We start from the raw sequence: 14,034 nt of genomic DNA, 5'->3' as shown, positions 1-14,034 counted from the left end.
GCCCAATTCTATGTTTATCACATGGACAATGAACCACATTTTATATCCGAGTCCGAACGGCGTTTACTTTGGGGGATAATCCACCGATGAAAAACAGTTACCATGTTGGTGCAAAAAAAAAATTCCCTCGGGTCTGTATTCCCTCAGGTCTGTATGTCCTCTTGAACTTTATCTAAACGTTCCTCATTCAAGTCCATCCATCCATAAAAAAAAGTTTTTATATTCTATTTCCAACATGCCTGGCACAAGGCCGTCCATATACTGCCCCTGATTATGGTCTTCAGTTGGTTTGGGTGTTTGTTTATGACGGCAATGGTAATGTGTGACTCTGTCTGTGCGGCGGGTTATGGCTGGTTGGCTGATGGTTAACTGAGACTGTGAAGACCAGAAAACAGTCAACAAAAAACCAAACAAAACAGTTGCAATCGTGAGTGCAAAGCGTGTGAACGTAACATTTCGGATTGAAATTCGAATTTTGAAAAAGAAAGATAACCGAAAAAGAATTACAAATCGAAAGAAAGAAATTGATTTTTATGTCCCAGTCATAAACCATAACATTTCCCATTTTTATCAAATCAATGACGCAATGGAAATACAAATGAATGGTACAAATCAATTTGCTGGAAAATATTAAAATAAAATATATAACAAAAAATAAATCTTTTGCATTTGCTTGTTTCTTGTACACGAGAGTGTTTTGTGAAAGTTTTTCACTTTGTAGTGACAAAAGTAGGAAAAAAGATTGGTGCTGTTTTCACGTCGAATCTATACGTGCTGTGAAAATTAATCAACATCGTGAATGGGGGAAAAAGTGTTGAGTGATTTGAGAGAAAGAAAAGTGACAAAAGCAATATTCACATCTGTCCGGAGTGATCTAAAAAAGGCAAAGAGCTTGAAAACAAAAAAAGCAAACCAAAAAATTCTAATAAAAAAATAATCTTCACCGCTAGCCAACGGCAGCCAAATTAAGTTATCACACCTTACACGATAATCAAAACAACATAACTACTTATCGCAAGTCTACCATAGCCCAAAGCTAGGGCCTTTCACAAAGATATATCAAAATCACCTTCAGTTTCATTAATTATCTATACAAAAGAAGAAAATTTAGTCTTACACACACAAACTCGGGGCATGAAAACAATTAATGAGTTTCAACACCTTTGTGTGGCGCTGCCTTTTGTTCTCGGCTAAAACATTTTTTCAATTCCAGTGATCTGCTCCTATTGACCTTTGACAATAATAGCAGCTACAAAATTCCCAAACTGTGAACATTATGGAATACATAAATATGGATAAACGTTTCAAAATCTCCAAGATATTAGTTGTAAGTACATTTCTTGACTTCATTCATAAAGCCTGTGCAGCAATAAATAGGCATTTCTATCATCATCTTCAACATCGTTACCGTCATCGTCATCACTCTATCTAGTTTGTGTCTTAAGTCTTTTGTTTTGTACCATCATTATTTTTATTGCTTGCATCAAACGTTTGAGGATTTCTTTTGTTTTTCTTAAATAGATAAATCGAAGGTGATTTGCATACCTTCGATTTATGTAATATGTTAGAATTTTACGTCGATATTATAGAAATTATTGAGTTTTTCTTTTAGTTATTATATGCATAATTTACGATCTAAATCTTTATTGTGATATTTCTTAAAATCTTTAACCGCATGGAAAATGGGAAACGTCAGCAGGGAACATTATTCAAACATATATAGGAAAAGAACAAATGGCTCTTAATCTTTTTGATCTCAAATCTTTAATTTTATAAAGATCTATATGAGGTCCAAATTAATTAAAGCACATTAAAAAATCTCTAGAGATTGTAATAAGAAAGTTGACTGTAGACTTATTCAAAAAGTGGAAAAGTAATTTTTCACTTTTTCTAATTGTTGGAAAAATAGTCTTTTCGTATTTCTCAACTGATCAGTCGAGTTGCGAGCTTTGATATTATTGAATAGTCGATTTTAACTCATGCCATTCTTTGAGTGCCCAGTAAAAAAATTTTTCTAACTTTTTCATATTTTTAATGAGTAATTTTAACATTTTTTTAAATGTGTTAAAAGCCGAGTAAGAATTAATAAAATTGTACAAATTATTTAAACTAATGCTAAAGCCATTCTAGAAAATTTTCGAATTTTTAAAAATTTTGTCCAACGTTGCGTTAAAAATAACAACATATTATAAAAATTATTTATTTCACAAAGTCTCACAAAATTTTTAATTCACATCCAAAATACTGAATGTGAATTATGCCTTAAGAAGTGATGTAAATTTAGTGCAACGCATGTTGAAATATTGGACAAGCCTACACTGAAAAAAATGTTGTCGTGAGGTCAAAGATTTCATGTCTTTAAACTACAAATGCAAATTTTGCTTAGAATAGAAGACGCATTTCTCTAATATAAAGTTTTCTTTCCTTGTCCAAAAGTCGATAAACTTTTCAATGAAGTCGTATTGTCCTTATAATTAAGTGATTTCACTTACAAATGGGCATCATAACATGAAAGAAAAAAAATTGGGCTCAGGTCAACCTGACTTTAATAATTCAGAAAAATTCTTTAAATGTAATGAAATTGTCTTTAAATTTGTCGTCTTTTTGTATCTTGACTTCAAAGCAAACAATCGTTCAAATATAGGACATGTTTTTCAACACTTCATTTTAAAGACGTATTTACTTGAAACATTGCATAATTTCTACTGGGAGTCGAATTTGAATTTGGAAAAATTAACTTGTCTTTAACTCGTTTTAAAGGACTTTGATAGAATATTAAGAAAAAAAACTGAAAAAACGAAAAATTAAAATTTGCTTCCTAGAAGCAAGTACACAAAACCCAAATTTAAACGAGAATTGTGTCTTAAAAGTATCCTTACTTGTATTCTCCGCTTCTTTGGCTCGGAATCAATACAAAAATTTTTAAAGTAAAGACAAAATCTTTGGAACCGGGTATGCTTTTTTTAGTGTATGTTAAATTAATAGCTTCTGCTCCAATTTCGCACCACTTCCGGATCCAAAAAGAACATTTTTACAACTTTTTTGGCGAAGATTTTTTGTTGGTTTAGTTATGGGAACTACCAATTTTTAGAAATATAAAAAATCAAACTGTAGTTAGTGAAAAACTTATCTATTTGGCTCGTAATATTGTTTTCTTTATAATATATAATAATGATGAGTAGAACATTTATAAAAGTTTCCATAAAAACATTTACATTTTATTTAAATTTTAGTGAAAAAACGTAGTTTGTGGTTCTTCATTACAAACCCGGTAGTCGATTATTTGAAAAGGCAATTTCGACTTATGTTAACAAAAAACCAATCATTTATTCGAAGAGTTCATCTGACTTTGTATCTTGCAACTTGCTGGTCCAGAAGTACAAAAGAGAACTCTATGTACACTCAAAAAACAGCAAAACATTCAGGAAGGGAAACTGTATACACTTCTCATCTGATGCTAAAATTATCTTATTTATATTCGTAAAAAATAATTATTTTGTCTTATTTTATTTTATTTGTTTAAGAATGTTTTTCTGTGTTCCAAAAATGCCATAAACTAAACATTGGTATAGATTTCAATGACGGTACAAATTAGTGAAATGCTAACTAAAGGTCATTTCCATGTTCGCTTTTCGTTGAAATTTTCGCAGTTACTTTATTAAAACAATTCAATATAAAGCAGGTAAATTGACACAATTGATGCGAAGTTTCTTGTTCCTCTACACTCAAAAAAAGTGAACACTCTATTTCATTAAAGCCAATTTAACTTTATGTTAGTTCATGGAATTATTACGTTTGAGAATGTTTCTTTCACTCTAATATTTTTTGCGTAAGTTAGTTAAATGAACTAATAATCGGGGAACAAATTATATACAAATAAAGCATAAAGATTTACTAAATTCGTACTTCTCACAAAATAGTTCATTGTTTCTTTAAATTTGTAAATTTTACTACAAAAGCCCCCATCTTGAACTTCGTTTGCCATTAAAGACATTCTAGCAATTTTGAACTACAATTTTTTCCTTCAAGCTACACAATTTTCTTTAGTTAATTACGTCTAATAAATTTTCTTGAATCTGTCGAAAAATATTTACTTATTTTTGTGATATCGGCATGATGTCAGCGTTTGTAATACTGTTTATTTAACATTTTCTAAAAATAATCTAAATTTTCTAAAATTAACGTTGCGTTAAAAATAACAACATATTATAAAAATTATTTATTTCACAAAGTCTCACAAAATTTTTAATTCACATCCAAAATACTGAATGTGAATTATGCCTTAAGAAGTGATGTTAAATTAATTTAGTGCAACGCATGTTGAAATATTGGACAAGCCTACACTGAAAAAAAATGTTGTCGTGAGGTCAAAGATTTCATGTCTTTAAATTACAAATGCAAATTTTGCTTAGAATAGAAGACGCATTTCTCTAATATAAAGTTTTCTTTCCTTGTCCAAAAGTCGATAAACTTTTCAATGAAGTCGTATTGTCCTTATAATTAAGTGATTTCACTTACAAATGGGCATCATAACATGAAAGAAAAAAAATTGGGCTAAGGTCAACCTGACTTTAATAATTCAGAAAAATTCTTTAAATGTAATGAAATTGTCTTTAAATTTGTCGTCTTTTTGTATCTTGACTTCAAAGCAAACAATCGTTCAAATATAGGACATGTTTTTCAACACTTCATTTTAAAGACGTATTTACTTGAAACATTGCATAATTTCTACTGGGAGTCGAATTTGAATTTGGAAAAATTAACTTGTCTTTAACTCGCTTTAAAGGACTTTGATAGAATATTAAGAAAAAAACTGAAAAAAAAACGAAAAATTAAAATTTGCTTCCTAGAAGCAAGTACACAAAACCCAAATTTAAAAGAGAATTGTGTCTTAAAAGTATCCTTACTTGTATTCTCCGCTTCTTTGGCTCGGAATCAATACAAAAATTTTAAAGTAAAGACAAAATCTTTGGAACCGGGTATGCTTTTTTTAGTGTATGTTAAATTAATTGCTTCTGCTCCAATTTCGCACCACTTCCGGATCCAAAAAGAATATTGTTACAAAGAAGAAGATTTTTTGTTGGTTTAGTTATGGGAACTACCAATTTTTAGAAATATAAAAAATCAAACTGCAGTTAGTGAAAAACTTATCTATTTGGCTCGTAATATTGTTTTCTTTATAATATATAATAATGATGAGTAGAACATTTATAAAAGTTTCAATAAAAACATTTACATTTTATTTAAATTTTAGTGAAAAAACGTAGTTTGTGGTTCTTCATTATAAACCCGGTAGTCGATTATTTGAAGATTTCAAAAAGGCAATTTCGACTTATGTTAACAAAAAACCAATCATTTATTCGAAGAGTTCATCTGACTTTGTATCTTGCAACTTGCTGGTCCAGAAGTACAAAAGAGAACTCTATGTACACTCAAAAAACAGCAAAACATTCAGGAAGGGAAACTGTATACACTTCTCATCTGATGCTAAAATTATCTTATTTATATTCGTAAAAAATAATTATTTTGTGTACGTTTGTTGTTTTTGTTTTTTTGATCTTTTTGTTTATTACCTTCTGTTTTCTTTTAGTAAATTCAAGCTCGAGGTCAGAGTTTTATTTTCTGTTTTATTTTTATACTTCGATATTTCGATCTCCTTCGGAAATCATCGACGGGAATAAAATAAATAAATACAATTAAAACCTATGTCATTGGTGTTGTCCTCTCATTTCTGTTGCTGTTACCACACTTTATTAAAACAATTCAATATAAAGCAGGTAAATTGACACAATTGATGCGAAGTTTCTTGTTCCTCTACACTCAAAAAAAGTGAACACTCTATTTCATTAAAGCCAATTTAACTTTATGTTAGTTCATGGAATTATTACGTTTGAGAATGTTTCTTTCACTCTAATATTTTTTGCGTAAGTTAGTTAAATGAACTAATAATCGGGGAACAAATTATATACAAATAAAGCATAAAGATTTACTAAATTCGTACTTCTCACAAAATAGTTCATTGTTTCTTTAAATTTGTAAATTTTACTACAAAAGCCCCCATCTTGAACTTCGTTTGCCATTAAAGACATTCTAGCAATTTTGAACTACAATTTTTTCCTTCAAGCTACACAATTTTCTTTAGTTAATTACGTCTAATAAATTTTCTTGAATCTGTCGAAAAATATTTACTTATTTTTGTGATATCGGCATGATGTCAGCGTTTGTAATACTGTTTATTTAACATTTTCTAAAAATAATCTAAATTTTCTAAAATTATCCAAAAATTTATCTTTCTGGTGAGTTCACTGTTTTTTCAGTGTAGATTTCGGCGAGACTTTACAGGATTATTTTTGTTTTCATTTATAATTTTACAAATTTAAGGAAAATTAATCGCGAAAATAAAGTGGTATTCAACTCGAATACCGAACATTATACACAAAATGTAATTTGTGTATAATTTGTAATTCGATAAATCGACCTTTTAAGGCTTTGAATTGCTTAAATAAATGGAAATAAATGAAGCATACGATTTTACTAAATTCGATTTTTTCACAAAGTGGTTAAAAACTTCATATTTTTTTTTAGACGAAAAATGTGTCCACACTGAAAAAAAGCATGCCCGGTTCCAACGATTTTGTCTTTACTTTAAAAAAGTTGGTATTGATTACGAGCCAAAGAAGCGGAGAAGTAAGGATACTTTTAAGATATAATTCTCTTTTAAATTTGGGTTTTGTGTACTTGCTTCTAGGTAGCAAATTTTAATTTTTCGCTTTTTCGTCTATTTTTCTTCATATGCTATCAAAGTCCTTTAAAAACGAGTTAACGACAACTTTATTTTCCAAATTAAGACTCGACTTCCAGTAGTAACTAAGCTATGTTTCAAGTAAAAAACGTCTTTAAAATAAAGTGTTGAAAAACATGTCCTACATTTGAACGATTTTTTGCTTTGTAGTCAAGATGCAAAAAGGCAACAAATTTAAAGACAATTTCATTAAATTTAAAGAATTTTTCTGAATTATTAAAGTCAAGTTGACCTTAGCCCAAACATTTTTTCTTTCATGTTATGATACCCATTTTTAAGTGAAATCACTTAATTATAAGAACAATACGACTTCATTGAAAAGTTTATCGACTTTTGAACAAGGAAAAAAACTTTATATTAGAGAAATGCGTCTTCGATGCTAAGAAAAATTTGCATTCGTATTTTAAAGACATGAAATCTTTGACCTTACGACAATATTTTTTTCAGTGCATCTTGAACTTCATATGTCTCTATGGAAACTTTTGAATAATTCCAACAAATTCATGTCGGGAGATATATTTGCACAGTATAGTCAAAAATACACTAATGTAGCCACACCGATCACCAAAATATTTCCAATTAAAACATTGATTGAAGTTGAAAGCGTAATCAATTAAAAGCCTAATTTATACAATTAATTTTATTTCCAATTAAATTACCCCAATTAACGTTTTAATTAAATTATCCCAATTAATATTGCAATTTAAAAAAAAAAAATATATATATATATATATATATATATATATATATATATATATATATATATATATATATATATATATATATATATATATATATATATATATATATATATATATTTAAATTAATTCGGGAATAATTAGTTTCTATATACAACTATAGTTATAATCGGAAGATTCATAAAAAAGTAAAAACTCCTTTAAAGTAACAAGGACGTTTATTCAAATAATTATGAATAAACCAATATAATACAATTCATAATTGATTGCCTCAATTAAAACAATTAAATGAATATTACGATCAAAATAAATTAAATCTCTAATTGAACAAAATAAAATATTAATTGAAAGTGTCGAAAAATCAATTAATTTGTTAATCAAAGCAATTCGACCAATATGAAGCCCTTGCGAAATATTAATAATATGAGGACAAATCGCATCCTTTTTTAACTTAATCTCTTAATTGTCATTAATATCCACTTAAAGAAATAAATTATTATTTAGAGACATTTGTAAAGTCCTTCCCATGTCCGCTCGAGTATGCGTTAAGAGTATGCATTTCCGTATGCAATCTGAATTATAACGAATAGGTTCCAAAATACCCCTGATGTAATACTTCTGGTATGCCAATAAAATCTGAAGAAACATTTTTCCTTAACGCAGAGGATCACACAAAAATGTGTACAATCGGAACTAAATGCTTAGGAATTTCCTATAAGATTCGTGACTTTTTATTGAATTGGCTTTAAAGTTTAGCATGACGTGCTAAATTCAATTCCACCGGACTCGAATGTTTCGATGTTCGTACGATACAGATTTTCAATTTTTTTATCATTTTTAGGATGGTGAATAGATAGATATTGTGGTTCCCTTTGAGATAAGCAATCCCATATCGAAACTACCTAAGAGTTCCTGAAAGGAAGCTGTATTTCAAAAATTCATTGTGGAGGATTTATAACCTACATCGCGGTGTAATCTCGGCGTAAAATTTTGTACTAGAAATAATGACACTAAATATGATTCAATAGAGTTCGTCTGTCCGTCATTCCATATATTTGTTATTCACAAAAAATTTGCATCCGAACTTCATGACATTTTGTATAGAGTAATTTTCATAATAAGAGCAAACGTCTTCAAATAAAAATTTTTATATAATATCTTTAAGTATAAAACGCAGGATTTAAAACAATATGACGCTATTATCTAATTTATCACCCGAACGTCTTACATATTGGAATTATCAATTTATTTACAATCCGCTCAAAGGGCAAATTATTACCCACTTCGGTTCAGATTTAGACGCGATATTTTAATAAATGGACATATTACCTTCATTTATTTTACAATTTTTGGAAATTCATGTTTCCTTTAGTACTTTTTACAAGAGCAAACCTCCAGCCATAACAAAATTAACATGCAGCCCCTACACATATTTTAATATCTTAATTCTCTTAGTTTTTGATTTTGTTTAAAACGGTTTTCTTTTTGGCAGGTGTTTGCCAACCACAACAGCATATCTTTCAATAAAACTGAAAGTTAATCCAACTATGGAAATTAAAAAAAATATATATTGCCATAAAACAAAATAAAAAATGACTTGCAAACTAATCGATCACCTTTCGATTTTCATTTATTGATTTTTTTTCAGTTACAAGTTTGCCATTTCTATGCTACTTTCCATCCAAAAGCAAAACCAAACAAATATTGAACTGAATTAGTCAATCGAAGTTACAAAAACACACACACACACGAAACCGCTTGAAATCTCTACGGGCATTCAAGTCTGCACAAAAATGCATGTCATGCATATTAATACCGGCGAAATGTTATGGTAGAATATGACTGTAGACACAATGATGAATACGCTGTGCCCAGCTACTGTCAAAAATGACGACAATGGCTATGATGGCGAAATAGCTCCACCATTACTTGGCCACAAACGACATCGGACCAAATGTAATTATCATAAATTCAAATAAGAAAAAAAGTAGACGATTGTTGGTTATGCACCAAAATGAAAAACAAACAAAAATCAATAATTCCTACAAAGTCATTTACAAACTAACACTTATGATATACACACAAACAACTGCGGCCATGTGTGTTGAATGTTTATACCACAAAATAAATTACCATATTTGCTATATGTATATGTTTAATAAACTAAAATCAAAACCAAAAATAAATTTCACTTTCTTGCGTTACCTTCTAAAGAGGAATATAAGCAAAAAAATACTACATCAAAGGTTATAACATATGCAATACATATACATACATAAATATATAAAACAAACAATGAAGTTAAATATTTGAATGTATTAACCTGTCGCTCCCCAATGATGGTATAATAAGAGAAACAGCTGATCGTTATCAATGTATGTTGTGAAATTATTGAGGTTCATAATTTTCACGCAATAAATGTTAAGAGAGTTTGGATCTTAAGTCTTTTGTGTTTATCATGCATACTCATGCGCAAGTGAAGTGAACACCTTTATTATTTATTAAGGTGCAGAGTGTTATAACCTTATTCATTTGTACATAACTTCCCAAAAATGCAGTCTGAAGTCTGTAATGTCATAGTCAATTGTGCCACTTTACGCTCTCGGTCTAATAGTAGTATAAGACAATATACCTGAGTTTGTGTCTTAAGTCTTTTGTTTTTACAATGTATACTAATGTGTGAAATCGGACACATTTTTTTGACCTGGTGTATACGAGTATACTTACAAAAAGTTCACTATGATCCAAAAAAATTCACTATGATTCCGAGCAAAAGACGATAATCTAGATTAAAAGAATTAAAGTAGGGTACAAATCTTTGTTTGCGTCCACCGCTCAGACGTGCTCAAAATTTCTTAAAGGATATGACCAACACAATGTTATGAAATGTGCACTACACTCAAAAAAAAGGGAACTCTCTATTTCACTAAAGCCAATTTAACTTTATTTTAGTTCATAGAAATATTATGTTTGGAGAAAGTTTTCTTTACTCTAATACTTTTTTGTGTACGTTAGTTAAATTAACTAAACCCGAGGAAAAAAATATACTCAAATGAAGCATAAAGATTAACTAAATTCGTGTCTTCCACAAAATAGTTCAGAATTTCTTTAAATTTGTAAATTTTACCAAAAATGCGTCCATCGTGAACTTCGTATGTCACTAAAGACATTCTTGCAATTTTGAACTCCAAGTTTTTTCTTCAAACTACAAAATTTTCTTTAACAAGTGAAAAAACTTAGTTATGTCTAATAAATTTTCTTGTATTTGTCGAAAAATATTTACTTATTTTTATGACATCGGCGTGATGCCAACGTTTGTAATACTGTTTAGTTAAAATTTCCTACAAATATTCAAAATTTTCTAAAATTAACCGAAAGTTTTCTTCCTGGTGGGTTCACTGTTTTTTCAGTGCATATATAGCCCCCATATAAACCGATCCCGAGATTTGGTTTTGTAGCCTCTTGGAGGAGCAAATTTTATCCGAGTCAGTTGAAGTATGGTACATTGTGCCATGCTTAACTAGGTCCATATCGGTCTATAGTTATATATAGCCCTCAGAAAAATCGATCCCCAATCACACAAAAATTGGTCCATATCAAGCTCATAATTGTATACAGCCCCCATATAAGCGACCCCCATATTTCAATTCTGGCTCTCTACCACGTATGGACTAACTCACAATTTAGAAAACGATATTAAGAAGTTTTAAGATACCACAACCCAAGTAATTCGATTGTGGATGACAGTCTTTAGTACAAGTTTCTATGCAATCCATGGTGGAGGGTACATAAGATTCGGCCTGGCCGAACTTACGGCCGTATATACTTGTTATTATTAATATTTGTTTTTGTTCTCTAATCTAAAAGGCAACCCTCATATCTAAATAACATACACGCAGCGAAGAAACATGATTGTCACAATCATATTCGAAGAGCAAAATAATATGATAGCAGCTATTTTTGCGGCGACCATGTAACATTTTAACCTGCAACCATGTTGGCTCAGTGAACATGGTTCTAAGAAAAATACAATTGTCCTCATCTAAAATGTTATTATATTGATAAAAAAGAATTTTGTTTCCATTAAAAGACAATGGTCACGATCTAAAATGATATGTTATTCGTCAAAAATGTTTTTCTTCTAGTTAAAAGAACATGGTCACAACCTAAAATGTTTTGATTTTTATGAAAAAAACTTTTTTCGTCGTCGAAAAAAGGACGCCACTTGAGAAAAGAAAACACAAAATCAACTTTATTTATTTCTTTTTATTTATTTATAAACTAATTCATTGTTTATTTGTATTTATAATGTCGTGCAAGCAAACATCACATATTTTTACACACTCTAGTTTGGTTCAATTTCAACAATAAGTAATCATTCCATATTTACTTTCCATCAAATGTACAAACGCAGACATCATGTAACTGCAAATAAAAATAAATTATACCATATATCAAAATGCAGAACAAAAACCAGGTAAATTTTTTTCAACTACACTTTCCTTTTTGTATTCACATAAAACCACGTGCCATTTCTGAATAAATAAATTAACACAAAACACAATAATTCCGTATTCTCCGTCCATTCCAAGAAACAATCAACACACGACTGACGCGCAAAATGAAAATTGTATGTACCTGCTCAATGTTTTTATAAAATTCTTGTCGCTGCAAAAAAATTAAAAAATTAAATGGTCACGTAAACAATGTACATGGTCTTTATGGCCATGTAATGGTTGTAGACATGTCTATACGTAAACTATAAAAAATACTTTTTTTCTCTGCAAAAAAGTAAAAAAAACTGAATGGTCAGGTACATGATTTTCCTGACCATATAATGGTCTCAAATTCTATCATTTAAATAATAGAACATGTTTGCGGCATTTGAGAACCATTTAAATGCTTATTGCCAACATATATTTTTCTCCGCTCGAAAATTATTTTTACAAAGACAAAATACATGGTTTTCGCGACAATTACATACTCTAAATAAGCATTAAATGGATGCGGCAACCATGTCCAAACATGTTTTTTCTGTGCGTGTAGACTCCTTATGGACTAACTCACACTTTAGATGGCAATGCAAAAAAAAGTTGACCTTACCATCAGCAACTGTTACAACAACACAAGTAAATCGATTGTGGATGACAGTCTATAATAAAACTTGGCAGGCAATCTATAGGGGAGGGAAAATAAGATTAAATATATAATTTGAGGATTTTGAATCTTTGGTTTAAATGTTTTTTTCTTATTGACATTAGCAAACATATTTCATTTTGAAGAATCTTTTATAATTCGATTTTTAAAAGCTTCGTTATAATAACACAAAAAGAGAATGAACTTTCTGTATTCTAATTTTAATTTGATCGAGTCTAGAATCAGAGATAAATAACTAATTTAGAGCTATAGAAGCTGTATCATTGGCTGGGAATCAATATCGAAATTCTTACGGGTAGGTCAAATTTGGATCGAAGTAAACTTCGTTTTGAGTGTTGTAGTTATTCATAGTATTTCATACTGATCAAAGGTCGAAGTTCAAATGACAAACATATTACACCTTCCATTCTGTGGTGAAGTGTGTATAAAAATAGCAAACCAGTAGTCTATATTTTCCAAAACCATTTATGTGAACTTATTAATGATCAATTGATTTATTTTTTATTTAGCCATTCAAAGAAAAATATAATAATATTTTTTTTTATTGGATAAAGCAACATGTTGTAAGTTGACACAAACATTCGTAAACATTTCCGCCTAAACAATACGCCTTACGCTGGAAAACAACGATTTTTCTCCATACTCAGCTAACATTTTTCTAAGCCATTTAATGTTTAATTTCACACCAAATTTAGTAACGCTAAGGTGTTTAAATGAAATTTCTAATGCAATCAGGTGTTTAAGTAGAATTCTGATGCAGACGGATAATACAACAGAAGCCGAAATGCGAGTAGAGAAATGGTAGACATCAGACTCATCTTCACTACATCGTCTACATGTGTCACAACAAAGAAGACGACTATAACTGGTTATCGAACTAAAGCCACAACAGATGTGTCTCTAAATGGATAAATGTAACAAACAACTTTATTTTTATACTATCATCAAAGTAAGTCTTTTTTGGCATTCAATCTTTGATAAAGCGTAAATCTGGCAAGATTCGATACTACGATCGACTAGAATTGAACTGAAACGTAGTTCGGATGCTGATGGGGAATATGGACTTTATGTCTTTAATAGAAATTGCAATGGAGCGAATAGTCTAATTGAGCCCGAAATAACGGGCTACCACTATAGCCTAAAAGATAATTTTAGCGATTTAGAAATGTGTTCGCGTTAGACTACTTAGAAAAGCACGGAAAGATACCTCATTGTGTGCACTCTTTATAAGTCGATTATTCTACAAAAACTTTTTTATTAAAAATTAATTATTATTAAATATATATTAATTATTTATACCCTTCACCAGTACTGTGGTACAGGGTATAATAAGTTTGTGCATTTATATATAACGCCCAGAAGGAACAGTCATAGACC

At 29.8% G+C, this 14,034-nt stretch overlaps 1 protein-coding gene across 1 annotated transcript in view; it reads left to right on the top strand.

The window, feature by feature from the left end:
* The first annotated feature begins 448 nt into the window (after positions 1 to 448).
* The window catches only part of spz4 (Spaetzle domain-containing protein 4), a 64,323-nt gene continuing 50,737 nt past the window's right edge, over positions 449 to 14,034 (top strand). The window contains exon 1 of the mRNA XM_075296189.1: positions 449 to 1,327. Within this exon, the coding sequence (XP_075152304.1) occupies positions 1,277 to 1,327 (51 nt within the window). The 5' untranslated portion in view covers positions 449 to 1,276. The remainder of the gene's footprint in view (positions 1,328 to 14,034) is intronic.

Source organism: Haematobia irritans, chromosome 2, assembly GCF_050003625.1.
Source record: "Haematobia irritans isolate KBUSLIRL chromosome 2, ASM5000362v1, whole genome shotgun sequence".
Lineage (NCBI taxonomy): Eukaryota > Metazoa > Arthropoda > Insecta > Diptera > Muscidae > Haematobia > Haematobia irritans.
The sequence above is the reverse complement of the archived record's forward strand: the minus strand, read 5'-3'. Positions and strand labels throughout refer to the sequence as shown.